The sequence below is a fragment of the Erythranthe guttata genome, chromosome 8, assembly GCF_056151865.1.
Source record: "Erythranthe guttata isolate IM_541 chromosome 8, IM_541, whole genome shotgun sequence".
Taxonomy (NCBI): Eukaryota; Viridiplantae; Streptophyta; class Magnoliopsida; order Lamiales; family Phrymaceae; genus Erythranthe; species Erythranthe guttata.
The window spans coordinates 13,202,264-13,228,109 of record NC_142540.1 but is presented as its reverse complement, the minus strand read 5'-3'; the positions used below and the strand labels follow the sequence as shown (position 1 = coordinate 13,228,109).

The 25,846-nt window shown below is 35.4% G+C and overlaps 3 protein-coding genes across 4 annotated transcripts; 2 read left to right on the top strand and 1 right to left on the bottom strand.

Moving 5' to 3' along the window:
* The first annotated feature begins 12,861 nt into the window (after positions 1-12,861).
* On the top strand, positions 12,862-16,862 carry LOC105967823 (DTW domain-containing protein). Of its 2 annotated transcripts, none has more exons than XM_088821910.1 (8): positions 12,862-13,237; positions 13,852-13,992; positions 14,092-14,184; positions 14,515-14,641; positions 14,998-15,101; positions 15,911-15,991; positions 16,111-16,190; positions 16,279-16,862. In XM_088821910.1, exons 1-8 carry the CDS (start codon positions 12,920-12,922, stop codon positions 16,523-16,525), a joined length of 1,191 nt encoding a protein of 396 aa, XP_088678036.1. In that variant the 5' UTR covers positions 12,862-12,919; the 3' UTR covers positions 16,526-16,862. The 2 variants fall into 2 exon arrangements, with proteins under 2 accessions (XP_088678036.1, XP_012847879.2); XM_012992425.2 differs by having other exon boundaries at positions 12,864-13,237; positions 16,306-16,862.
* A 1,197-nt stretch (positions 16,863-18,059) lies between these two features.
* LOC105967825 (GPI-anchored protein LLG1) lies at positions 18,060-19,679 on the top strand. Its single transcript, XM_012992427.2, has 3 exons — positions 18,060-18,324; positions 19,011-19,067; positions 19,168-19,679. Exons 1-3 carry the CDS (start codon positions 18,246-18,248, stop codon positions 19,524-19,526), a joined length of 495 nt encoding a protein of 164 aa, XP_012847881.2. The 5' UTR covers positions 18,060-18,245; the 3' UTR covers positions 19,527-19,679.
* Positions 19,680-20,212: 533 nt separating this feature from the next.
* On the bottom strand, positions 20,213-20,956 carry LOC105967826 (uncharacterized). Its single transcript, XM_012992428.2, has 2 exons — positions 20,681-20,956; positions 20,213-20,469 (listed from the first exon to the last, which is right to left on the bottom strand). The coding sequence occupies exons 1-2, from the start codon at positions 20,771-20,773 to the stop codon at positions 20,350-20,352; spliced, it is 213 nt and encodes a 70-aa protein (XP_012847882.1). The 5' UTR covers positions 20,774-20,956; the 3' UTR covers positions 20,213-20,349.
* Between the last annotated feature and the right edge of the window lie 4,890 nt (positions 20,957-25,846).

The window sequence follows — 25,846 nt, the reverse complement described above, 5'->3', positions numbered from 1 at the left end:
CTTTTTTTTGAGTTTTTTTAATTTTTTAATTTTTTTAATTTTTTTAGGAATTTTTTTATTAATTTTAAAAATTTTAATTGCTTAATTTTTTTGATAAATTTACTGTCCTGAATTGACTACACATGACTATAGTATACTACAGATAACTATAGTATACCACAGTCATGTATAGTTATATGTAATCATGTACTGTCTTTCTACCCCAAAATTAATTTACACCAACAACAAAATTCACAATTTAAAAAAGCATGCTTCGATTTGTGGAAGTTTACCCCCTTGTAAAAAAGCATGCTTCGATTTGGCGGTGGCGCGGCGGGGCAGCAACGGCCGAAGGGGAGAGCGGCTAGGGCTTGAGCGGCTAGGGTTTGGTCCAAAAATCTGATCTCAAACACTTGTTTGAGGTCTATTTATACTTAGGGTTCTTAACCCTTGTGGGATTAAGTCATTGGGCTTGACCCACTGATGCATTAAGTCCATTCCCTCGTCGGCCTCGTTTCTAACAAACGACCGTTCACAAAATTATATTTGTGACGAGCTCAAAGTCCTCGTCGATACGAGTGCCTCTTCGAAATTTCCAATTTCCAAAATTGGAAACTTCCACTTTAGTGGACTTGCTAAATCGGGAAACTTCCCAATTTAGAAGGTTCACTAAATTCCGCATTTCTCTCTTTCTCCACGTTTATTCCGATTCGCAATTCACAATTACGAATCTTGGATTCAATCATATCGACATCCAATTGTTTAAAGATTAACACATTAATCTATGCTTGTTGTTATCAAGGATCTATATTACACGAGAAGTGTGACCCTCAATGGTTCAGGTGTATGCTAGCTGTGGGCTCACAACTCTTTGTGATTCGAACAACACATTGTTCTTATACGAACTCCTCCCAAGAGTACCGATTAGCGTCAAACTCATTTTACCTAATCCCCGATCAAATCGGTGCCCAACGAATCAAGATTGGCGTCTAGCAACTACGCATCATGATTCCCTAGATACAAATGAAGTTCCTGCAAGAACCTTATGATATAGTTAGCGTACAGTACGATCCCTTCGCAGCACATGTCCCAATTGAACTAGAGGCATTGGTTCACCGAGACCTCTTATAAAGTTCAATAACCGTGCGAACGTTCTAGGTATTATAAATCCGTTCGTGTGTGACTTAGGGAAACACATTTCCCTAATCACCCCACTATCAACTCTGGCCAGAGATTCGTTGGATTATAAACCGTCAGAACACATAGGACATTCATGACTACTCAAGCGCTCGAATCCCCTACTACAATGCACAGACTTCACACTAGATTTCGGATTGCACGAACGTTGGCCCTTGGAGTGGTCCGCTATGGGACTCAGGGACAGGTCACGATACAATCGGTCCTCTAGTGAAGTCACGGTGATGTTTGGGTCTTAAGGACTAATGGTGTACAACTATATCTTAGAAGCCTATTACTCGATGAATGAGAACCACTTATAGATTTCTAGGGCGAGGGAGTTCAGTGAACTCATCCAGTATGAGCACCCACTCAAGTATGCCGATGTCACAACACCGAGGACTGATGAGACGCAGTACACATACACTAAGTGCTAGTCTCAAAAGGGAAAGGCCGGTATCCTCATTATTGGCGTAACCCATCGACTAGGAACAAGGTTTAACAGTTACATTACATTGCTGAGTTATCTCACAATTCTACTAGATCAACTCACAGTAATAGAGTAACTCGTTAGGCCTATATCTATGCTCCTTGCATGGGATAACAGGTATAGAATGCCAAATGAAATATTTTATTATTACGAACGAAAAACGATTGTTTTATTACAAGAAAAAAGAGAAGGACCACAACCACAAGTTGGCTTGTTGGTCACCTACTCTAACAATCTCCCACTTGACCTAAAGCCAACTACTCATGAATCTAAGTCCCATCGACTCTCGATGTTTCTCGTGGACTGATCCTGACAATGGCTTGGTGAAGGGATCTGCAATATTGTCCTCCGAGGTGACTCTGTCTAGCTTGACTTCACCTCTCTCTATGATCTCTCGGATCACATGGTATTTTCTCAACACGTGCTTCGACTTATGATGAGCTCTTGGTTCCTTAGCTTGCGCTACGGCTCCATTGTTATCGCAGTACAGCCGTACTGGATCGCTAGCGTTCGGAAATACACCCAACTCTTGGATGAATTTCCTAATCCATGACCCTTCCTTTGAAGCATCTGATGCTGCAATATATTCAGCCTCGGTGGTGGAATCAACCGTCGTGCCTTGTTTGGAACTCTTCCAACACACGGCACCCCCGTTGACTTTGAATATATACCCCGAGTTTGACTTCGAGTCATCCACGTCCGATTGAAAACTAGAATCCGTGAAGCCTTCTAATTTCAACTCGGTATCCCCATAGACCAAAAACAAATCTCAAGTTCTTCGCAAGTACTTGAGAATGTCCTTCACAGCCTTCCAATGGGCTGGGCCGGGGTCGGACTGATATCTGCTTGTGACGCTCACAGCATACGCAATATCAGGTCGTGTACACAGCATGCCATACATTATGCTTCCTATAGCGGATGCATAAGGTGTCCTTTTCATCTCCTCGATTTCCATTTGTGTTTGAGGACGCATGGATTTCGAGAGACGAACCCCATGGGACATTGGCAAGAATCCCTTCTTGGATTCTTCCATGCTAAACCATTTAAGAACGGTGTCTATGTACATGGATTGGGACAAGCCAAGTAATCTCCTCGATCTATCTCTATAGATCCATATTCCCAATGAGTAGTATGTCATCAACATAAAGTACAAGGAAAGTCACTGCACTCCCACTAACCTTCTTGTAGACACAAGGTTCCTCCGGTTTTTTCACAAATTCAAACTCTTTGATAGTTGTGTCGAACCTTTTGTTCCAACTACCGGATGCTTGTTTCAATCCATAAATGGATCGCTGGAGTTTGCAAACCTTTTGCTCATCTCCAGAAGATATGAAGCCTTCCGGCTGCGCCATGTAAATTTCTTCCTCAATGTCCCCATTAAGGAAAGCGGTCTTCGCATCCATTTGCCATATCTCGTAGTCGTACCACACAGAGATGGCCAGCAAAATCCTAATGGACTTAAGCATAGCAACTGAAGAGAAGGTCTCCTCATAGTCAACTCCTTGCTTTTGAGTATAACCCTTTGCTACCAATCTAGCCTTGTAGGTCGATACCTTTCCATCTACTCCAATTTTCTTCTTATAGATCCACTTGCAGCCTATGGGAACGATTCCCTCGGGTGGATCTACCAAGGTCCATACCTTGTTGGAGTACATAGAGTCCATTTCGGATTTCATGGCATTAAGCCAATGTCCTTTAGCTTGTCTGCATCCGATACAGCTTCGTTGAAAGTTCTAGGATCACATCCTTGGTCAACTTCATCAACGAGGAATAACCTATCGGGGGCCTCCGAACTCTTTCGGATCTACGCAGCGACGGTTCAGGAGGTATATTAGTGGTTTGTTGAATTGGTTCATTATCTGATTGTTGTGCTTGAACTTCAGATTGTGGTTCTCGAACTTCTTCGAGATCAACTACACTGCCCTTTCTATCCGATAGAAATTCCTTCTCAAGGAACACGGCATTTCTCGAGACGAACACTTTTGCCTCGGAAACATAGTAGAATTCGTATCCCATGGAATCCTCGGGATACCCCACAAAATAGCATAGGTCGGATTTTCTATCCAACTTATCTCCCACTAGCCGCTTCACGTAAGCGGGACAACCCCATATCCTAATATGTTTAAACGTGGGTTTCTTGGAGTGCCAAAGTTCATAAGGTGTGGAGTTAACTGCTTTGGTATTAACCCTATTCAGCAAATACACGGCATTTAGGAGTGCATGACCCCACAGGTATGCCGGTAGCTCGGTGAACCCCATCATAGATCGAACCATGTCTAACAGTGTTCGATTCCGACGTTCGGAAACTCCATTAAGTTGAGGAGTTCCAGGAGGAGTCCATTGCGACAGAATCCCATTCTCTTTAAGATAGTCTATAAACTCAGTACTTAAGTATTCGCCACCACGATCGGATCGTAATTTCTTAATACGTCTACCAAGTTGGTTTTCTACTTGGTGTCTAAAATCTTTGAACCTTTCAAAAGTTTCAGACTTATACTTCATTAAGTACACGAAACCATACCTAGAATAATCGTCGGTAAAGGTAACGAAGTAGTTAAAACCACCCCTAGCACTAACGCTTAGTGGACCACACACGTCTGAATGGATCAAATCCAAAAGACCCTCGGCTCGTTCCATCTTCCCTTTGAAGGGAGTCTTGGTCATTTTTCCTTTGAGGCAGGATGCACAAGTTTGAAGTGATTTCACGTCCTCCAAGGAGAACAATCCTTCACTTACAAATTCGTTCATCCTTCTCAAGGAAATATGACCCATTCGAGCGTGCCAAAGTTGTGCGGGGTTAAGACTTATATATTTTCGTTTTGCTGATATAACGTTAATTGGTATTTCATTTGGATTTAGTTCATATAAGTTGTTTATAAGTTGTCCCTTACAAATCACATTTTGATCCTTTTGTATAATGCAAATTGAATTTCCAAAAACAAAAGTAAAACCTTCATTATCCAAAACAGGAATAGAAATAAGGTTTCGAATAAGTGACGTAACAAATAAACAATTGTTCAAAACAATGGAAAAACTAGAATCCAAAACAGAAAGATAAATCGTCCCAATGGCTTCAGCAGCAACTCTTGCTCCGTTGCCCATTCTTAGGTAGGTCTCACCCACATTAAGCCTCCTACTTCTTGTCATGAGCTGCAAATCATTACAAAGATGTGAGCCACAACCAGTATCCAATACCCAAGCAGAAGATTTAACGGACAAATTAACTTCAACTAAGTACGCACCCTTTTCAGAACGTTTCTGATCTAGGTAAGCCTTGCAGTTGCGTCGCCAGTGGCCCTTCTTTCCACAATGATGGCAAGCGTCATCAACTTGCTTGGTGACCTTTTCGTTCTTCACTCCGCTCGACTCGCCCTTCTCAAGTTTCTTGCTCGGGCCGGAACTTCTTTCCTTCCTTTTCTTCTGGAAAGAACCTTTCTTTGCAGAAGGAGCAACTAGGAGAACAGATTTCTCCTTCTTGATTGTGGACTCATAGCTGACCAACATGTTCAACAACTCATCCAATGGTGGATCAAGCTTGTTCATGTTGAAGTTCACTATGAACCATTCATAAGAACTAGGAAGGGACAGTAGGATCAAATCCACCGAGAGCTCGGCCGGGAGGGTGACATCAAGGTTCACCAACTTCTCAAGGAGAGTGATCATCTTGAGACCGTGCTCGTGGACCGAAGCCCCTTCACCCAGCCTCATGGTGATCAACTCCTTGGTAGCTGAGTACCTCGATGCCCTAGTATTCTCACTGTACATGCTTTCAAGATGATGCTTGATATCATAAGCATGCACGTGAGACTCATACTTCCTCGCGAGCTCTGGCACCATGGATGCTAGCATGTAGCACCTTGTATGGAGGTCGTCCTTCTTCCATGCCTCGAAAGTGGCAGTCTCATCAGCAGTAGCAGTCGCAGGGAGAGCAGCGGGGGGGGGGGGCGTTCATTGAGCACATAGAGACGCTCCTCGACTTGGAGCACAAGTTTCAGATTGCGAAGCCAATCCAAATAGTTTGGAACGGTGAGTTTTTTTTGGTCGAGGATTGAGGAAAGGGGATGTTTGGACATTGTTGCTGAGAAAATTTTAAGAAGACAATAATTAGATTTTAGTTCGTAATAATCGTTATAATTAAAATTTTGGACTTTTATGTTTTAATTGTTCTCCCACTAATTTTATCGAATTCCACCACCCTCTAGCAGACAATCGAGAAAACTTATTTTTCTTTAATGGGCTTTAGGTCCAATAGCGCTAATGTAACCCGTAGTTAATCTATCCCGATTACATAAGCCTAAAGGTAGAGTACTATCAATCACATCACTATGTGACCCTAAAGTTCGATTTACCTCACACTTGATAATGACCTAAGTTAATCTAGCGAATATCAAAATCTTCGTGTGTCAAGTCTAGCCTACCAATATGAGATGTCGTAGATCCAACTATATCAAACTAATGCAGTCCCTAGTTAATCTAGCCGACCACATTAATCCAATATAATTTTATCTATGACCGTATCTCCATCTAATGTCAATTAAATTACAACTTATCCCACAATAGCACTCCCCGCTAACACGGCTTACTGCACTATTATGAGAGGCTACACATAATTTAATTGTTGGTAGAAGGAAAGAAAAATTCAACAATTTGGTTTTCCTTTATAGCTTGATAATTATTCTTGAATAAGAATAAGGGATTTTATTTATTAAAACTTATTAGCTCATCGGAAGTTTTAGGTTATGATCGATTGTGATTCCTACAACTATGTTCTCTAGGTATGTGGAAACGCATATTGATCCTAAGAGAGACATCCGATCATCATCGTACTTAATCACAATTATTCATCTCATGAATTAATTAATAAATACGATTAATTGCAAATATAATTAACGGACTCCCTTCATTCATAAATCAATCAAATAAGAATGAAGTCCATTAATTATTTGCCATCTAATTTGTGTTCCATTAATTAAACTAATTTAACGATTAAATTAAATAATTAATCCAACACTATTCTTTGAATTCAAATTAAATTAATGGATCAATTATCTAATTGGGTTTAATTGATAAATAATTTCAAAAATTAAAAATCAATTAATTTTAATATTAATCCCAGAAAATCAATTTTTTTTTTGTGCTGACCGGACCGGTTCGGTCAGCTGAAAAGCAGCGGAAAAAACGATTTTCTAAATTAAAAATTTTATATATTCTGAAATATTCAAAATATTTAATTAATATTAAACCACCCAATTTGATAACACCGAAAATTCAACAATTCAACAAATCGAAGCATGCTTTCGAAAACGATAAACACGTTGACAAATAAACGATTAACCCGTGGCTTTGATACCACTGTTGGGGATCGTGCATGTATACGCAGCGGAATTTAAAAATTTTATATCGAACTAGTTTCGATTACATGCATAAACTAATCACATAGTCAACGTACCTTAACGCTTCTGCCATACATATGGTAATTATCGATTTAATTGAAAAACACGTAAAACCGAAAATTACAAAACATGTTTGTTCATCATTCAATAAAATCGAAACACGTAATCATATATTACTCATAATCATAAATTATAATTCATACAAACATGCTCGAATTAATTTACGAAAGTTTCGATTCATGTACCTCTTGTAGCGTGAGATTTCGACGAATCGAAACCTAGAACCAATCACGTACAAGCTGCAAATTACCAATCATCGGGGCTGCAACTCACGGCTTTAAAATAAGCTGATCCAGCAAGCGACGAACGGCGGTGAATGGCAGCAGCAGCGGCGGCGCGTGAGCGGCGTAGCGGCGCGTGCGGCGGTGCTGCGGCGGTGCGTGGATTCGTCGGGGCAGCGGCTCCTCTCCAATTAGGTTTCACCTCGTATTTTCAACCCACTCGAACTACAGCACTAGATGTAAACGAGTTAGATAACAACAAGAATAAAACGAAGGAAACAAGAGGAGAAAACCGGCGGTTTTCCGGCGGTGGTCGGCGGTGGCGCGGCGGGGCAGCAACGGCCGAAGGGGAGAGCGGCTAGGGCTTGAGCGGCTAGGGTTTGGTGCAAAAATATGATCTCAAACTCTTGTTTGAGGTCTATTTATACTTAGGGTTTTCAACCCTAGTGGGTTTAAGTCGTTGGGCTTGACCCACTGATGCATTAAGCCCATTCCCTCGTCGGCCTCGTTTCTAATATACGATCGTTCACAAAATTATAACAAAATTATATTTGTGCGAGCTCAAAGTCCTCGTCGATACGAGTGCCTCTTCGAAATTTCCAATTTCCAAAATTGGAAACTTCCACTTTAGTGGACTTGCTAAATCGGGAAACTTACCAATTTAGAAAGTTTACTAAATTCCGCATTTCTCTCTTTCTCCACGTTTATTCCGATTCGCAATTCACAATTATTAATCTTGGATTCAATCATATCGACATCCAATCGTTCAAAGATTAACACATTAATCTATGCTTGTTGTTATCAAAGATCTATATTACACGAGAAGTGTGACCCTCAATGGTTCAGGTGTATGCTAGTCGTGGGCTCACAACTCTTTATGATTCGAACAACACATTGTTCTTATACGAACTCCTCCCAAGAGTCCCGATTAGAGTAAAACTCATTTTACCTAATCCCCGATCAAATCGGTGCCCAACGAATCAAGATTGGCGTCTAGCAACTACGCATCATGATTCCCTAGATACAAATGAAGTGCCTGCAGGAACCTTATGATATAGTTAGCGTACAGTACGATCCCTTCGCAGCACATGTCCCGATTGAACTAGAGGCATTGGTTCACCGAGACCTCTTATAAAGTTCAATAACCGTGCGAACGTTCTAGGTATTATAAATCCGTTCGTGTGTGACTTAGGGAATCACATTTCCCTAATCACCCCACTATCAACTCTTGGCCAGAGATTCCTTGGATTATAAACCGTCAGAACACACAGGACATCCATGACTACTCAAGCGCTCGAATCCCCTACTACAATGCACAGACTTCACACTAGATTTCGGATTGCACGAACGTTGGCGCTTGGAGTGGTCCGCGGTGGGACTCAGGAACAGGTCACGATACAATCGGTCCTCTAGTGAAGTCACGGTGATGTCTGGGTCTTAAGGACTAATGGTGTACAACTATATCTTAGAAACCTATTTCTCGATGAATGAGAACCACTTATAGATTTCTAGGGCGAGGGAGTTCAGTGAACTCATCCAGTATGAGCACCCACTCAAGTATGCCGATGTCACAACACCGAGGACTGATGAGACGCAGTACACATACACTAAGTGCTTGCATGGGATAACAGATATAGAATGCCAAATAAGATATTTTATTATTACGAACGAAAAACGATTGTTTTATTACAAGGATAAAGAGAAGGACCACAACCACAAGTTGGCTTGTTGGTCACCTACTCTAACAGAAATCGATGAATTGAGAGTAGAAGAGGGTAAAGTGATATCAAACCAAAGTACAAGGGGGTAAATCGATGCAATTGAGAGTACAAGGGGATAGAGTGATATCCAGCCAAAGTACAAGGGAGAAAGTGAAATTTACCATTTTTTTAATAAAAAAATATAAAAGTTTATTTTATTATTATTTTTTATACACACCCTCTTCTGTATTTGTTTTTTTATTCTTTAATTTCTTTTTTACTTTTTTTTTTATTTTTTTGAGTTTTTTTAATTTTTTAATTTTTTTAACTTTTTTAGTAATTTTTTTATTAATTTTAAAAAAATTTAATTGTTTAATTTTTTTTGATAAATTTACTGTCCTGAATTGACTACACATGACTATAGTATACTACAGATAACTATAGTATACCACAATCATGTATAGTTATATGTAATCATGTACTGTCTTTCTACCCCAAAATTAATTTACACCAACAACAAAATTCACAATTTTAATCTTGATATTAAAAATCAACTAAACCCAAAAGAAAAATGAAAAAACACAATAACATGCATATAATCTTCAACATTACACACATTACTATACATTAAAAAACACATAGCATACATATAAATATATGTTACTACATGTGACTATAGTTATTTACAATTATCTATAATTATATATAGTTGCATAAGTCTAGAGTACTGTAGCATGAATGCAACTTCACATGGCACTTCTCCGCTTCTTATTCTTTGCGTTTAATAGTGTTATACAAAGCAAAACATGTGACAAAAAGAAAAGTTATAAAAAAAAAAAAAAAAAGAACAAAATGGAACAAGCGAATTACATTACATGAAAAATACAAAAAAATAATGAAAAATATTTTTTTGATAAATTTACATTGGTGAACTATAGTCACAAGTAGTTATGTGCATTATTGTTACTACATGTGACTGTATATGACTACACGTACATGACAACATGTGACTATATATGTATATAAATAAAATTCATCTACACCACCAAAAAGTTCACAATTGAATCTATATAAGATGATGAATAGAACAATGTGGTTGAAAAAAAAATATATTTACTTACTGTAGTGAAATTCTATCACATAAATCATTTGATTTGTTGTATGTTATTGAAACTGAATTAATGAGATGACAAATAAAATGAGATAATAAAAAGTGAGAATCAATGAGGTATGTATGCATATAATTTAGAATTGTAGGTATATATGGAGAGTAGAATTGTAATTATAAAAAAAAAAAAAAGAATCTTATATATAATTATAAATAACAATTTATATTACCAATATCAATTGAAAATACACAGTCGTGTGCATATGTTACTACATATAAATATAATCATGCATAGTAATCAGGGCCGGTCCTGGACTTCTAGAGGCCCTGGGCGAAAATATAAATCGTGCCCCCAAATATGTATGCTCAAAATTATATATATATATATATATATTATATATATATATATATATATATATATATATATATATATATATATATATATATATATATATATATATATATATATATATATATATATATATATATATATATATATATATATATATATATATATATATATGGGGCAAATATACGGCAAGTTATGGTCACATTATAAAAACATCTCTCATGTTTGGGTAATTACAGTTACAGTCACCCCTCAACTATGTATTATTTTATTTTCTTACGAGAAAAACACTCTAGAGATAAATTTTGGGATGTTAAATCGGTAAAACCAAACCTAACTTTCGGTACGCCAACATTTTATACTATTGTTTGTCGAAATAAATATACGATTTGGTTCGGTAAATAACTCAATTACATCAATTTTATGTAAAAATATTTAAAAGGAACGGAGTTGTAATTACCCAATTAAAATGGTTTTGTTTTTTGTAATTTGGCCATTCCTAAGGGGTGGCCGTAATTTGATATATATATATATATATATACATTTTTACGTAAACAAAAACTAATTTTATATATACGAATATAAAACAAAAATAAGGTATTTGTACTTGTACATATTGGGGGAAAAATGAGAAGAAGAGTGAGAAAAAATAAAATGAAAATCGGACTAAAATAATAAGTGGAGAGAGAAAGTATGGAGAAGTGGAGTGGAGCACGACTCACGAGAGAGAGAGAGAGGGGTGAGAATAAACAAAAGAAAATAAACAATAAATTAAAAATAATTGGAAAATGTATTAAAAAAAAAAACTATTTTTCGGGCCCCAGCTGAAGATGGGCCCTGGGCCTAGGCCCTGCTCGCCCTGGGCCAGGGCCGTCCCTGATAGTAATGTTCAATAGTATAATCATCATTTATTTATCTTTGTGTCCATCTCCATAGAATTTCACAAGGCCAGTCATCTCATCTTTGCAATGGAATTCCATGTATCTAGCAAAAGTTTTATTTATTGTACATTTTAAAAAATTATACTATTCATATAAAAACATAAATTATATTTAAAAAAAAGACACCACATTTATTGGTTTGAAATAGAAGAGCAGAAAAAAACACAACAGAAGAATTGAATGAGAGTAAATTAGGAGATATTAACAATTACTTGTTGACCTTGCTACCATTCCAAATCAATCATTCTACAGAAAGCCTTAAACGTGACATTTTTTCCTCTACTACTATGAAATCATGAATCGTATATTCATATAAAGAGGATGATATATGATATAGGAAAGAGTGGTTGCAAATTAATTTACCAGTGCGGTGGCGGCGGTGAGTGGTGGGCGACGGTGAGCGGCGGAGTGGCGGTGGGCGGCTGTAAGCAACGGACTTGCGGTGGGCGGCTGAGGGTATAGAGAAATGGAAGAGGTGTGACGGCGGAGATTGCGTAGGTGATGGGGAAGCGGCTGTGCGAGGCGAGAGAGAGAGAAGAGAACGATAGTTTTGAGACAGAAGAGAAAACAACGGTGAGAGGAGAGAGAAGAGAACGAGAGTTTGGAGAGAGAGAAGAGAAATCGGCGTGGGAGGAGGGAGAGAGAAGAGAACGGGAGTTGTGAAAGAGGGTTAGAGTTATAAATTATAGGGTAAAATTCATTTTGCACCCTTGTACTATGATAAATATATCGTTTACCCCCCTAAAGTATTGAAAACATCAAATACCCCCCTGCCGTTAGTTTTTTTCTTCTAATTTCGTTAGTCAAACCCTTTGACCGACTATTGCAAAGAAATGTTGGCTTTTTTTTAATGAAAATACCCCAAAAAATTTCTATATATAGATTTCAGGGCTTTTAGTTTTCATTTTTGTGGGTTTTGTGCCGTTAGTTTTCCTATATATAGAAATTTTTTGGGGTATTTTCATTAAAAAAAAGCCAACATTTCTTTGCAATAGTCGGTCAAAGTGTTTGACTAACGGAATTAGAAGAAAAAAACTAACGGCAGGGGGGTGTTTGATGTTTTCAATACTTCAGGGGGGTAAACGATACATTTATCATAGTACAGGGGTGCAAAATGAATTTTACCCTAAATTATAACTAAAAGGACTACTTCAGTTTGTCCAGAGTCTGACAAATTAAGATTAAAATTTGAGTTTTTGATTAGAAAATAATAATCCATAGAACCTATACTTGTATATTTTCAAAACTAGAGATATCCCACATTTATATTAGATTTCGCCATTTCGGACAAATGCACCCGAAATGCTTAAATTTTGTTTTTTGTTTTCTTTATAATATATTTTTATTTGAATGTATTTAGAGGGAGATAATATCTTGTTTCTTTTTTTTTTAGATTTAACAAAAATTACGGGGAAAAAACAACTAGAATATAAAAATTGCCATTTCTAGCTGAAACAACATAAAAAAAAATTCCGAAACCACCCTTAGAGAATATATTGGCGATGCTTCCTTGCATATCTAGGCCCTTGGTAAGGTCGAACACAACACCGCCATTTTTCCACTCTCAAAAAAAATTCAGCAATTTATTCAGTCATTCGAAAAACCCATCTTCTTCTTCTTCATTGGCAATAATAAGAGATAGCAACAACAGAATGGCAGACATTGAATCCAACACCTCGGTTACTGTACAAGAATGGCAGGGTTGGGGCTCGATTTCCCCTGTGCCCTCCATTGTTAATCAAGTCATTCTCGATTTGAATCTCTTGGAAAAAGAGATCGTTTCTCCCATGACCTTCGGTAGCAACCACGGCAAACTCTCGGTGAACAAAAATTCTATTTCCTTTTTTTTTTTTTGTTTGATTTTATTTAGAATTGATTGTTCTGAAATGTTAATTTCATGTTTCGTATTTAATAATCGAACTCTTTTTTGGGGGAAAAGAGTGGCCAAGGGGAATTTAGGTATTGCAGTATCAATGTGCTATGAAAACATATATGTCAAATCCAGTATGAAGTATGAATTGCTGTCTGTATGCATTAAGGCCCCGTTTGGTTGCCACGATAAGCCATGATTAACTAAATAGTTGGACTTAATTTGATGTTTGGTATCCCCAATAAATTGCCGGGTCGACTCGCCAAAATAATATAATCATGGCTTATCTTGCCTTCCAGTGAGTTTTTTTTGTTGGACATCTCGAGCTCTAATAAAATAATTGGGTTTCATTAGATTATTTAATCTTATCTTGGCTAATCTTATCTTTCCAACCAAACGGGGCCTAAGTCTTTCGTTATGGCTTTTAATTTCACTGCAGCGATGCAAATAATACGATACGACAAAGTGTGGTCGATTAATATAGATTACGACGACTCCTAGTTCATGAGGAAGGAAAAAGGTGTGCTTAGTGCTTATATGCATTAACTTGTTATTCTCTTACAGGGAGAGTTCAAGGTGTATGAAGATAAGAAGCATAGGGCAAAGTATGCTTGTTTATCTAATTCCGAAGAAAAACTCCAATTCTTTTCAGCTCGACAAATAGCCTGTCGATTACTTGGCAGCAGGGGTTATCTCTGCCAAAAGGTACATTCAATTTATTATATATTTTGATACTCGTTATTTATCTCGGTATACATTTTCTTTGTGTAACTAATTGTTATACTTATGTGTACCTATGCGTAGTGCTGGCTTCCCTTGGAAGATTGCATGTGTTCAAGAGTTACAGTGTGTCCCCTTTGGCATGGAGTGCGTATCTGGTTATATATGCATCCAAAGGTTTGTCTTTCTTTTTTATTACTTAATTTTCGTTATAGTTTTTGAGAAAATATTTCTCGTGCAAAAATGCATTGAAAGGTTAACGGGACTCACTTTGGGAGACCATATTCGTCTACTTGTTTGCTGTCGGTCTTTTTGGAAAATAAGGCTGTCGTATGAAATGTTTTGAGAAACCATCCGAAACTGCTTTTCTCATTTAGAACACAAACTCGTTGGAGCAGAGTGACACTAAACTCAGTTTTACGCCTTGTCTAATTTTTTCATGTTTTGAATTATGTGACAATTTGATGATGAGCCAAACTAAACGAGACATGACCCATATCTTGACAGGATTTTTTAAGACAAAACAATACGGGGAAGTTATTATGGCAAGTTTTTGGGGTTGAAGCTGCAAGTTTGTGTCTCTATGGAATAGCTGAGCATGAGAATATGATGTGGAATGAATTGAATCAGGCAGGTAATTAAATTTTCCACTACAACACTTGTGTCTAAATGTTTTACGCAACTGTTGTTTTGAGTTTGCTACGAGTAGTACGCGTGATCAATATGAATAAATGAAATTTCACCTATTTCTTATCTTTTGAACTTCATTGCGGGTTTTTGTTCTTGACATTGTAATGCTATATTTTTTTTCTTATTAATTTTAAAGTATCATAAGTTTTCTGAATATCATCTTCACCAGAAAACAATCCATTTATTGCCTTCTTTAGAGGAACGTGAGTAAAGTGAACTTTAGTGAATCTTTATTTTCTGAATATCGGTTTTTATTTTTTATTTTTACGGACATGTGATTACAGTTAACACTATTTTCAGGTAGAAACAAGGTTTGGTGCCTTTATCCAAATAAGAATGCAGAGACTGAATCTGTGAAAGATAGTGTTGGCTGCTCAGAAAATCTACGGAGGCTAGCGGCACCGGTAACTATTTTCTTTTTTTTAATTTTACAAAATTTGTGTAAGTTGTAGTATAACATTGATCTTGTTGCCATTATATTTTATTTGTCTCGTACCGTTGTCCTTTGTGGTGATTTAGGCCATTCTGAAGTTTGACTATGACTCTGCCTTAACAAGAAAAGAAGTGCAGCTCATAACTATTCCTCCCTGCTTGCTTTACTTCTTTTCTCATTTTTCCTCCTTATATATTCCCTCTTGTTATTTTCTATCTTTTTGGTCATATTTATTTATTTCTTCTTTGTCATGTGTGTGTGTGTGTGTATATATATATATATATCTAATTATATGTGTGTTTAATCTTTGCTTATGAAATCAGTTATAAATTTTCAACATCCGGATGCATGCCGAATAGTTCTATTGAAATTCATGAGATACACTAACATTAAAAAGATGATTTGACTTGATGGTAAGTAGCCGGAAATTCTGTTCTGGTTTGTCTCTTTTGCAAATGATCCCCCTACGTGGTATTAAGGGTTAGCTACGTTATTTTTTCATTCAAAATTAATCGTGCATTTGATCTTACAAATGTTAGTCATAAATACAATTTGATCTTACATTTAAAATTAAGAATTATTGTAGTAAATTTGGAATTCTAATTTTTACTCAGAATTAAATGAAGGCACGAGTTATGGATGAAGCTCTTTTAAGCTATACTAACCTTTAAAGGCAAATCCGGAAGGCTTCTTTCTGCGTTCTCTTTAATGTCAACTATGCGTGTGCAGCCTGTTATTCTCGTTATTTGCTAATTTTTTTTGCATATTATTATTACACAGGGAAATAAATACGACACCATGCACTTTATTTTGATTGATGGTACTTGGAGCAATTCAGGTGCAATGTTCAGACGTTTGCAGGTGCGAGATAATAAACAGTTTATTATCCTATCCCTATCTTTTATTAGTGTTTCTTACGTAGTAGTATGCCTGCATGCATTCATCACATTGACGTAAAAAATGCATATAATTAAATACAGGACCGAGCTAAATCAGAATGGGGGAAGGAACTTGGTTGCATATCTCTCAACACAGGTGCATCTTTGATGCATAAACTGCGGTATACAATTCAATTCTCTTCAAACTCATCATTCTTAAGCTTACGTTTCTGTTTAGATTAAAAATTGAAGAATTGATTGAAGTATTAGTGTATGTGATTTGGTGTTTGAGGTCAGACCACAACCATCGTGGGACCGTACATGTACAGCAGCTGCAGCAATAGGGCTACTCTATGAACTCCAACTTATTACAGAGTTAAGTTCATTCGGATTGGACAAACAGGCTGAAGCTATAGAAAACGCATTGGAAGTTTTATTGGAAGCTCTTACTGCTCGAAGGCTCCGTATGGGCAGATCCGTTTCTCGTAGGGAAAGACACAGCACAGATATTTGCTGACCTCTCCAGAGAGAGAGACAGAGAGAGAATGAATATACAATCGTTTCAAACCTCCAGAGACAGATTTTGTTATCTTTCGAATAGTGGCTTCTTATTTTGGCTCCAACAAAGATATAATTACGTCTTCGCCACTGGTAAAGAGCATAGAGTATGGTGCATTTAGGCAGAGGATTTTTTTTGATTATTTAGTGACTGATTTATGGCAAATGATTTGATTCTCCATTAGAGATAGATAATCCTCTCAGCGGTTAGTTACCCTTTGTGGCAGCAGTGAACAGATAGATAATCAAGTGTGCTTATGGAAAAATGTCAAGTAATGAATGTTAAATCAATTGAAGTTGCTTTGATGGATTTTGATATAGTTATAAGGGTAAATTGCACCTAGATCCCTGAGGTATGTTAAAATAACTTTTAAGGTCCCTATAGTATCGGTAAATACAATCACCCTTCTAAAACAGTGTTAGAAAGCCTAATGGAATAATGTATTAAATAAGTTATTCAGTTAGGGTTCTAAAGTACTATTAGTTTCAGGCAGTGGTGGATGCAATATAGAGCTAAGGGATGACATGGTTCTCCTAACATTTCTTAAGACATTATTTCATATAAGATTTATAAATTTTTGTCTATGGTAGCATTAACGGTCCGTGGGAAATAAATATAGTGCATATTGATCTCTAAGATATGAAATCTTGGCTCCGGTAATTACTTCAGGGATGTGGCCGTAATTACCAATATCACAAAAACTTTAAAGTTATTCTAACATAGATGGTGTTAAGTGTAATTTACCCTAGTTATAAAGTTGTAAATAAACCTAGATCTACTTCAATTTAAAATTATCATCATGAGCGATACATAGTAATGATTGTGAGTTTGAAGTTTTTATAAGTTTCATTAAGATGGATTATAATACATAACTTATATTTGTAAAAGATAAGGTAAATTACGGTCACTCCTGAGATAAGGTTAATTATGAAAAACACTTTTATGTTTGGGTAATTACAATTTGTCCATAAACTATAAATCTTCTTACACGTCCATTATTTGGTGTCAAATTTAGTGGAATTTTCTAGATTATGTGATATATTCTCCAGTTTGTACCTATTTCATCCCATTCAAGCTCCACATTTTGAAACAAGTTGATCATAAGATGTGTTTACTGACTTGTAAAATATCATATTGTAGTGTATCATAATCTGCATTTTTACACAAAACGAGTACAAACTAAAGAACATTTCACAAAATCTAGAAGATTATGTTGAATTTGACGCTAAAAGAGTGAACATGTAAAAAGATTCATAGTTGATGGGTTGTTACCTAAATATAATGAGTTTTTCGTAATCTAACTTACCTTGGGTGTGGCCGTAACTTAGGCAAACATATAAGAAAGATTTGCATTTTATTATTGGTTTAAGAACTCTCAACTAACAAATTAATTATTACTATATTAGGGAGGACCATTTAGTAATCAAAGGATCAAAAGGTCCATTTGACATCCCCTGTATTTATACCGTACTTGTTCCGCTTTTTTCTCCCTCCCAGAAAATCAAATACAACCAAAATTGAAACAGAAAAGATAACAAACAATTAAAAAAAGAAAAAGAAAAACATAAATAAATACCAATCCCCTGTAGATCAAAATTAAAAGGGTTGGTTCAAAGTCCTGAACAAGAAAAATACTAATTAAAGCAATTCTTGCAAAGGAAGAAGGAATACAATTATTATGGGATCAAAACGATCCTTGTTGCATTTGTTTCTTTTCTTCCTGGTCGTTGGCTTCGCATCCTCATCCTACATCTCAAGTATCTCTCTCTCTCTCTCTCTCTCTCTCTCTCTCTCTCTCTCTCTCTCTCTCTCTCTCTCTCTCTCTCTCTCTCTCTCTCTCTCTCATATATTATATATATATTGCACGAATACTTCAACTTTTTAACTGTTTTTGCATTTCGGACGCGAAACTCACAGGCACTTACCGGAATTTCTTTGGGACATTTTTTTGTAATTTCCAAAAACAAAAATAATTAGTTTTAGTAGGAAATGTCCAAATAATTTCGATTAATTCCCTTAATGATTTGACAATCAATTAATAGTTGATACTAATATTTCTTTGAGAAATTTCAAAAACAACATATGAAAAAAAATACAATTTATCGATTAATAAAACCATATATTCATTTTGGTAATTCCCATACGTACCTCAATATTTGAAATATTTACATATTTTCTCCGCATTTTTGTGTCCTATATATTTCTTTGAGATATGGCGTTTCTCCATGCTCGTATACATGTTTCACCGTCTCCGCTTTCTCATGTATGTGCATAGAGGGAGGGGCCTTGGCCCCTCCCATACTTTTCTCCTAGTTATTACTAATATGTTCTCTTAATTATATATTTATTGTAATACAATGTATTAGCCCACCTCTTTTAATTTTCAACTTAATTAGTTTTACATCCAATTCGATTATGTTTTTTCTCATTGTTTCTGTTACAGATGAGGTGATTGAGCCGCATGGATCGTTAGGTCGTTCCCTCCTGCAGCAGAAATCAAGTAAGCCCTTTCTGGATTAATAGCTCAGGCGAGCAATTTTATATTTCTCGACTCCTAACAATCTTTATACTGCAAAAACAAAACAAAAAAAAATGATCAGGTTGCAGTGTGGACTTTGAGAACATGAACTACACGGTGATAACAAGCCAGTGCAAAGGGCCAAATTACTCACCGGAAAGGTGTTGCCCACCATTAAAGCAACTTCTTTGCCCTGTAAAAGATCAAGTTAATGACCTCAAGAGCAATTGCGCCGATACATTTTTCAGTTATGTAAATCTCTACGGTAAATATCCGCCCGGCCTTTTTTCAGCTCTGTGCAAGGAAGGTGAAGAAGGTCTCGACTGCGACGATGTTCCTCTACCACCCCCTCCCGTTCACCAAGTTGGGGCTTCTCCTTTTAGTCTTCGTGCTCAACCGATGCTGCTCTTCTTTCTTGGACTGCTATTATTGCACATTTGACGATTATTATTATATTTCTTTTGAAATTTTTTAGTTTTTCAAATCTTTGAATCCAAATAAAATATATGTATGTTTGTCTTATTCTTTTATTGAATGAACCACCCATGTATACCACACGTGTTTTTCCGACTTGAATTTCACTTCGCCTCTGCATTTCTTTGTCCAAGTTTCAATAACGTTTTTGTTAATTACAGTTAAACCTCTTTTAAATTAGTATAATCTTAAAATACGAGTTATTATTAGGCACTCACGGTTAAAGAAAGACGAGAGGAAAGACCCTTCCATATAGTAAAAGATAGACAAAGATGCTTAATCATGAGCGAAAAAGAGTAAAAAGTAAAAAAAAAAAAAGAAAAAGAAAAAGAAAAACGCATATTCTTCCAAAATAGCTCCGGGACACCTGGACAGATAAAAGATATGGCAAAAAATATCTTAGTTAAAGCAAAAGCGAAAAAGGAGACGAAGATAGGCAGAAGGTACATTCACTCATGGTGTTTTGTTTGTCCCTCATTTTGAGCAAAAAAAATTGCATTGAGCATTGGCATAGGTATTCTATTCTATTCATTTTGAGTCAAGTTGTAGCGTTCGAATCTCTTTGAATAATATGGCGTTCGATTCTTGGTTCTCGCATATAATACTCGAACATTAAATTCTCAAGAATTTGAATTGAGAAACATTAAGGAGAGTTATTTCCAAAACACAACAATACAAATACCGTTCTATTTATTTTTACACATCATTACATTTCTTTTTTTCTACACAATCAATTAGCCTCCTAATAATCAGGATGGTTTTAATGAAAATAATAATAATAATAATAATATTATCTATGAGCAGTGACCAGTGTCTCTATGAACCTCAATCCATCAAACCTCGGCGCAAATTTATCCGACGACAATCCCTGCGACGCTGAATTCTCGTTTGTTTTCCGGCTACAATCATCCTAATATAATTCAATCAGAAAAACAAATAAGATAACCCATTCATTCATTTTATATATTGAAATAAAGATCAACTGTGGGTCTACCAAAACAAACCTTTTACTAAAACTTATAAATTAAATATAAAAAAGTCAAGAACGAAAATTGGAAAAAAAAAAAAGAAAAAAAAAAAAAAAGGAAAAGATTGGGATTTGGATTAATAATAATAAATACCTGTCGAGGAAACTGAATTTTGGAAGAAGAAGAAGAGATGGCAGATGCGGAAGCTGCGGCGACAGAGGCTGCTACCAGTCCCGTTTTCTTCATATCTTTGCTCGCTGTGACTCTCTCTCTCTCTCTCTCTCTCTCTAGATAAATGAAAATGAAAAAATAAATAAAAATATAATTTGGTGATGTTTGTTCTGAATTCTGATAGACGAAAGGAAGGGGATTTAATTTATAGTGGTGAATTGGTGGTGGTGGTGGAGTAGAGAGGGAAGTTGGGGAGGTCAGGGTGGGGTACTATTATTTACTACTTTCTTATTAGTTATTAGTATTGTGTTGGTCGGTCAATTTCTTATTCGAATATATACGCGCCAATTATTATTGCATCTTTCCTCCACTTTGCCCACCCATATTCCATTCTTACCCTTGCCTTCGAATATTATTATTACTTCAATGTTTGTTTATTTATTTGGCATGGATGCATTCATATACAGATACTACCACTAGTTGTTAGATCATTATTCTTCACATTCTCTTATTAACTTATTATGATCAAGTTCGACAAAATACCCCACATTGAATTTTGACTTAATGATAAATTTATTTTCTTAAATAATATTTATTATAAACTTAATTGACTCGAATTATCTAAAATGCCCCTATTTAATATTACTGAAAATTACAATATTATTTTATTACAGAAAATTATTTAACTTTTTTTTAAATAGGCGAATCCCCTAATTTCTCCCTATCTCACGCGATTTTAGTTTCTGTTTTTCCTTTTCCTTTTTATTTTCTTTCAATTTTTTAAACGCTTCATATTTAAAAGAATTTGAAATCCACTACATACTCATCGAAAACAACTATAAATTTATCAAAAACCACTATGAAATTGAAGTAAAAATTACTGTAAAGTTAAGATGATCCACATTAATATTAATGTAATCAACTACAAACTTATTGAAATCTACACAATTCACTACGAATTAACGTAATCCACTAAAAATACACATAAAAACGAAATCCACTATCTTGACCCTAAATCGTCTTCCATCTCCCATGGCCACCGACGTCTCCCCGAAATATCAGAAAACAGAGCTCATCGAAAATATGAAAAACACTACACAGCCGTCGAAATTGAAATCCACTATATACTCATTCAAAATCACTATATAATTATCGAAAATCACTATGCAATTAACGCAAACCACTATCGAAAATACTAAACATGTGCATATTCCACTATGAATTAATGCAATTCACTACTAATTACAACTAAAAATAACAAAAAAGAAGTTAATCCACTTTTGATTCCTAGTTCGCGAAATCCGAAAGCCTCCTTTCAGCAATTTCATCAAAAAAATCATCAAGAACAAAAACATTGCCAAAACTAAAAGAACAAAAATCAGCCGTTAAAATAATAACAATTATCAAATTAATTAAATTCAACTAGTGAAAACGAGCCAAAAATCAAAATATGGAAAAAGAAATTCAAGCAATACACATATCATCACACAAATAATATTTCGAATCTCAAAAGAAAAAAGATATACTAATCAATAAGAATTTTATGAAAATCAATTGTAGTTTATCGCACAAATCAGATGAAAATACAAACCAATTACAATCCGATTCAGTTCTTCTTTTGCGATGTTGCGCGGAAACCCTAGCATGAGTTTCAACGAAGCAGCCGCGCACCGTCGTGCTTCTCTTACGCGCCTTGTGCTGCTCTGTTTCAACCGAAAACACATAAAGAAAAAAAGATTGGCAGTGTCGGCGGTGAAATAAAAAAGAAAATAAAAGAACAGAGGAGAGAATTTTAGCAGTGAAAGAAAAAGAAAAGAAAAAAATAGAGGGGGAGAATTTTAATGAAGAGGAAAAAAAAACGACGAATGTTGGGAGAGATGTGGAGAAGAAAAGAAAAGATTGAAAACATGAGTTATAGGGTTAGATGAAGGGTATAATAGTGAATAAATTTATTTATGATCAATTAAATATTATTTTGGAATTATCTTAAAAAAACAGAAATAATTTGGACCTCTCTTATACGAGGAGAATTTGTCAAATGATCCCTTTTTTAATTTATTATAGTGTGTCATTTCATGAAATGTTTATAATCTCAACTAGGGGTGGAAATCGGAACGAAATTTCCGATTTCCGCCGGTTCCGATCCGAATATTTCCGATTTTGGAACCATTTTTTGTGATCCGATTTCCGAAATTCCGATTTCCGATTTTTCCGAAAAAAATCGGATCGGAATCGGAATTGTATATAAAATATTTGGAAATTCCGAATTCCGATCCGAAAATAATTCCGAAATTTCCGAAAGTATTTCCGAATAATTCCGAAAATTTCCGAAAATTATTACTATTTATTAATTATTATAAATTTGAAGTTACATTTTTCTTATTAAAAAATATGCTACATCAGCCCATCAACACCTTAGGCCCACACTAACAAAAGCCCAAACCCAATTTCTTCCTACGTGAATTCTAAACCCTAATAGCCTAACTCTCTCTCTCTCTCTCTCTCATTCTCTCCCCTCACACCAGCCACTCTCTCCATCTGCAATTTCTCATTTCTTCCACCACCAGTCATTCTTTTCTCTGTATAGAATCTCTTATCTCTTCCACTAGCCCCGCCTCTTGTTCTCTCCGCCGAGCACCGCCTGAGCAGCCCCTCTTTCTCTACGCGCGTAGCACCGCCAGCGCTGCCCCTCGTTCTCTCCGGCAGCATAGCCAGCGCCGCCCCTATTTCTCTATGCCGACCAACACCTAAACCGCCCCTCCTTCGCTCTGGCATGACCAGCGCCTCAGCCCTGTCGCCGCCCCTCATTCTATCTTTGAAAACCGTCGAAAAATCCAAAAAATGAATAATTCCGAAATATTCCGATTTTCCGAAATTTCCGAAAAATCGGAATCGGAATCAGTTCTTGAATTCCGAAAAAATCGGAATCGGATTCGGAATCGATTTTGTGGTTCCGAAAAAAATCGGAAATTTTCCGAAAGGACCGTATCCGATCCGATCCGTCCGATCTCCACCCCTAATCTCAACATCATATTCATAATTTAAAATATGTGCTTTCCTTATAATAATAAAAAAAAAAAAGATGTGAATTTCTCAATTATCATTAAGACTTTAACAACTTTCTCTTATTTTTATTGTACTAATAACACTTATAGAATTGTTGCTATTAAGAGATCTTAGGGCATTTGGATGGATGGATTTGGAGGAATTATTTTAAATTCATAACAACAAATCCTTGTACTTGTTTAGGTTGAGGGATTTATGGATGAATTTAAAATCCCACCCTTCCATTTTAGTTGTTTTTGAAGCAATTGAAGTAGATTTTAGATGAATCCAAATTTAAAGAATATCAAACTCTTCCGTCAAATCTTTTCCTCAAATTAAATCCTTCCATCAAAATGGACCTTATAAAATTGTTTTAAATAAACTTTAGCCAAACACTTCTTCCCTTCATAAGACTTGGTGCTTCTTTGATTGTCAAGTTGAGATTATACAATCTTATCAAAACCAAATTATACCATTGGAGTATGAATTTTTTCTATAATTAGGAATTGGCATAAAAGTTATTGGACAAAAATAAGGTCCAACTATCTAATTAAGAGTGTTCTTAGTTTCACCAAATAATTTCTCAATCTATCACCATACTTTTTATTTTAAAATTTATCTTATTGAAAATGTATATTGTATTCATACATTTAAAAGTTCTTCATTCTTCCTTCTTCTTGATCTACCGATACCGGTATTCTTTACTCTCTACATCTCTTTTACTCCCTATTCAGATTTGGAAATAGAGGCAGCATAACGCATATGAGGATTTATTTTTATAGAAATATAAATTGCATTAGTGATGTAATTCTAAGTTTATAATGTCCATAACATGATCTGCGAGAACAATGTTAAAGTTTAATAGTAAATGACCCACTAACTTCGTTTGTTTTCAATGTTGAAACTCTTTAATTAAGGAGTTATAGAGTGTTCATTTAACACATAAATTATTTTTTAGGGACTATTAGTGAGAACCATCTCTAGCATTATTTTAATGAGGATGGATCCAGCTGCTTTTCATTTATTAGTGAGAGACCCATTCTTTTTTTATTCTCAAATTTACCATTCATCTATTCACTACCTGTTATACACTATTTTGATGCACTTTTTATTTTTTGTATTTTAATTTTAATTTTCGTTTTATTTATTTATTTCTTATTTAAAATATAATATTTAAAAAAAAAAATTTTAACTTTTTATTATATTTAAAAAAAAATATTTTTTTTACTATACTTTTTTGTCTTCAGTTAAAACAATTATATTTCAATAAAACAACTATTACTAAAACAACTATTATTAAAACAATTATGATTAAAACAACTATGTATCTCCAGCAACTCTCATTTATCAAAACAAACTATTTGTTAAATCAACTATTACAATCAACTAAAAAGTAATAAAAACAACTATATTGCTGCACGAAAACAACTATATTGCTCTACGGAAAAATCTATAAATCTGTAAATAACACCATATAATTTCAACAAAAACAAACATCCATTATATTATTGATTGAACACAAAATTAGCCTTCAATATAAGAATTCAAGCAAAAACTCCAATTAAGAAAATTAAGATTCGAGAATTGGGTTCAAAAAAAAAATCAGAGAAGAACAACAACAACAACAACAATGAATGAAATTGGAGCATATTAAATTATGCTCCAAAAAAAAAAAAGTCAAAATTGAATTTTTGCGGTCAAAATTGGATTTTTGTGGACAAAATTGATTAAATTGGGGTTACAATTAATAATTGGGTATAAATGGTTGATGGTAATATTGGCATATGCATGAATGTTTCATTTATTTATAATAAATATTAAAGGGATGAGCTTATTGGTGAAAGAGATATAGCCCCTAAACCTAGAATAATAAACATGTTTGGTTGGGAACTTATGCACAAAACCCCGATACACAGAAACCGGGTACGACCCATAACTTATTTTGTACTTCTTCAAACCGGTAATAAATGCTGGGTGTGTCTTCTGCTACCACGTATTTTATTTTTTTTGTTTATTTTTTTTTATAATATATATTGACCCACTAAAGTTAACTTGTAAGGATTTTAGCAAAATACAAAAAAGGGTTATTCTCAAAAGGGCCCA

Excerpts from the sequence above, each read along its gene's own strand:
- LOC105967823 (XM_088821910.1), top strand. The coding sequence starts at position 12,920 with ATGCTTCCTTGCATATCTAGGCCCTTGGTAAGGTCGAACACAACACCG. Across the intron at positions 13,993-14,091 it reads GGGGTTATCTCTGCCAAAAG|TGCTGGCTTCCCTTGGAAGA; the intron begins GTACATTCAATT and ends ACCTATGCGTAG. Across the intron at positions 15,992-16,110 it reads CAATGTTCAGACGTTTGCAG|GACCGAGCTAAATCAGAATG; the intron begins GTGCGAGATAAT and ends AATTAAATACAG.
- LOC105967825 (XM_012992427.2), top strand. The coding sequence starts at position 18,246 with ATGGGATCAAAACGATCCTTGTTGCATTTGTTTCTTTTCTTCCTGGTC. Across the intron at positions 18,325-19,010 it reads ATCCTCATCCTACATCTCAA|ATGAGGTGATTGAGCCGCAT; the intron begins GTATCTCTCTCT and ends TTTCTGTTACAG. Across the intron at positions 19,068-19,167 it reads CCTCCTGCAGCAGAAATCAA|GTTGCAGTGTGGACTTTGAG; the intron begins GTAAGCCCTTTC and ends AAAAATGATCAG.
- LOC105967826 (XM_012992428.2), bottom strand. The coding sequence starts at position 20,773 with ATGAAGAAAACGGGACTGGTAGCAGCCTCTGTCGCCGCAGCTTCCGCA. Across the intron at positions 20,470-20,680 it reads AAATTCAGTTTCCTCGACAG|GATGATTGTAGCCGGAAAAC; the intron begins GTATTTATTATT and ends GAATTATATTAG.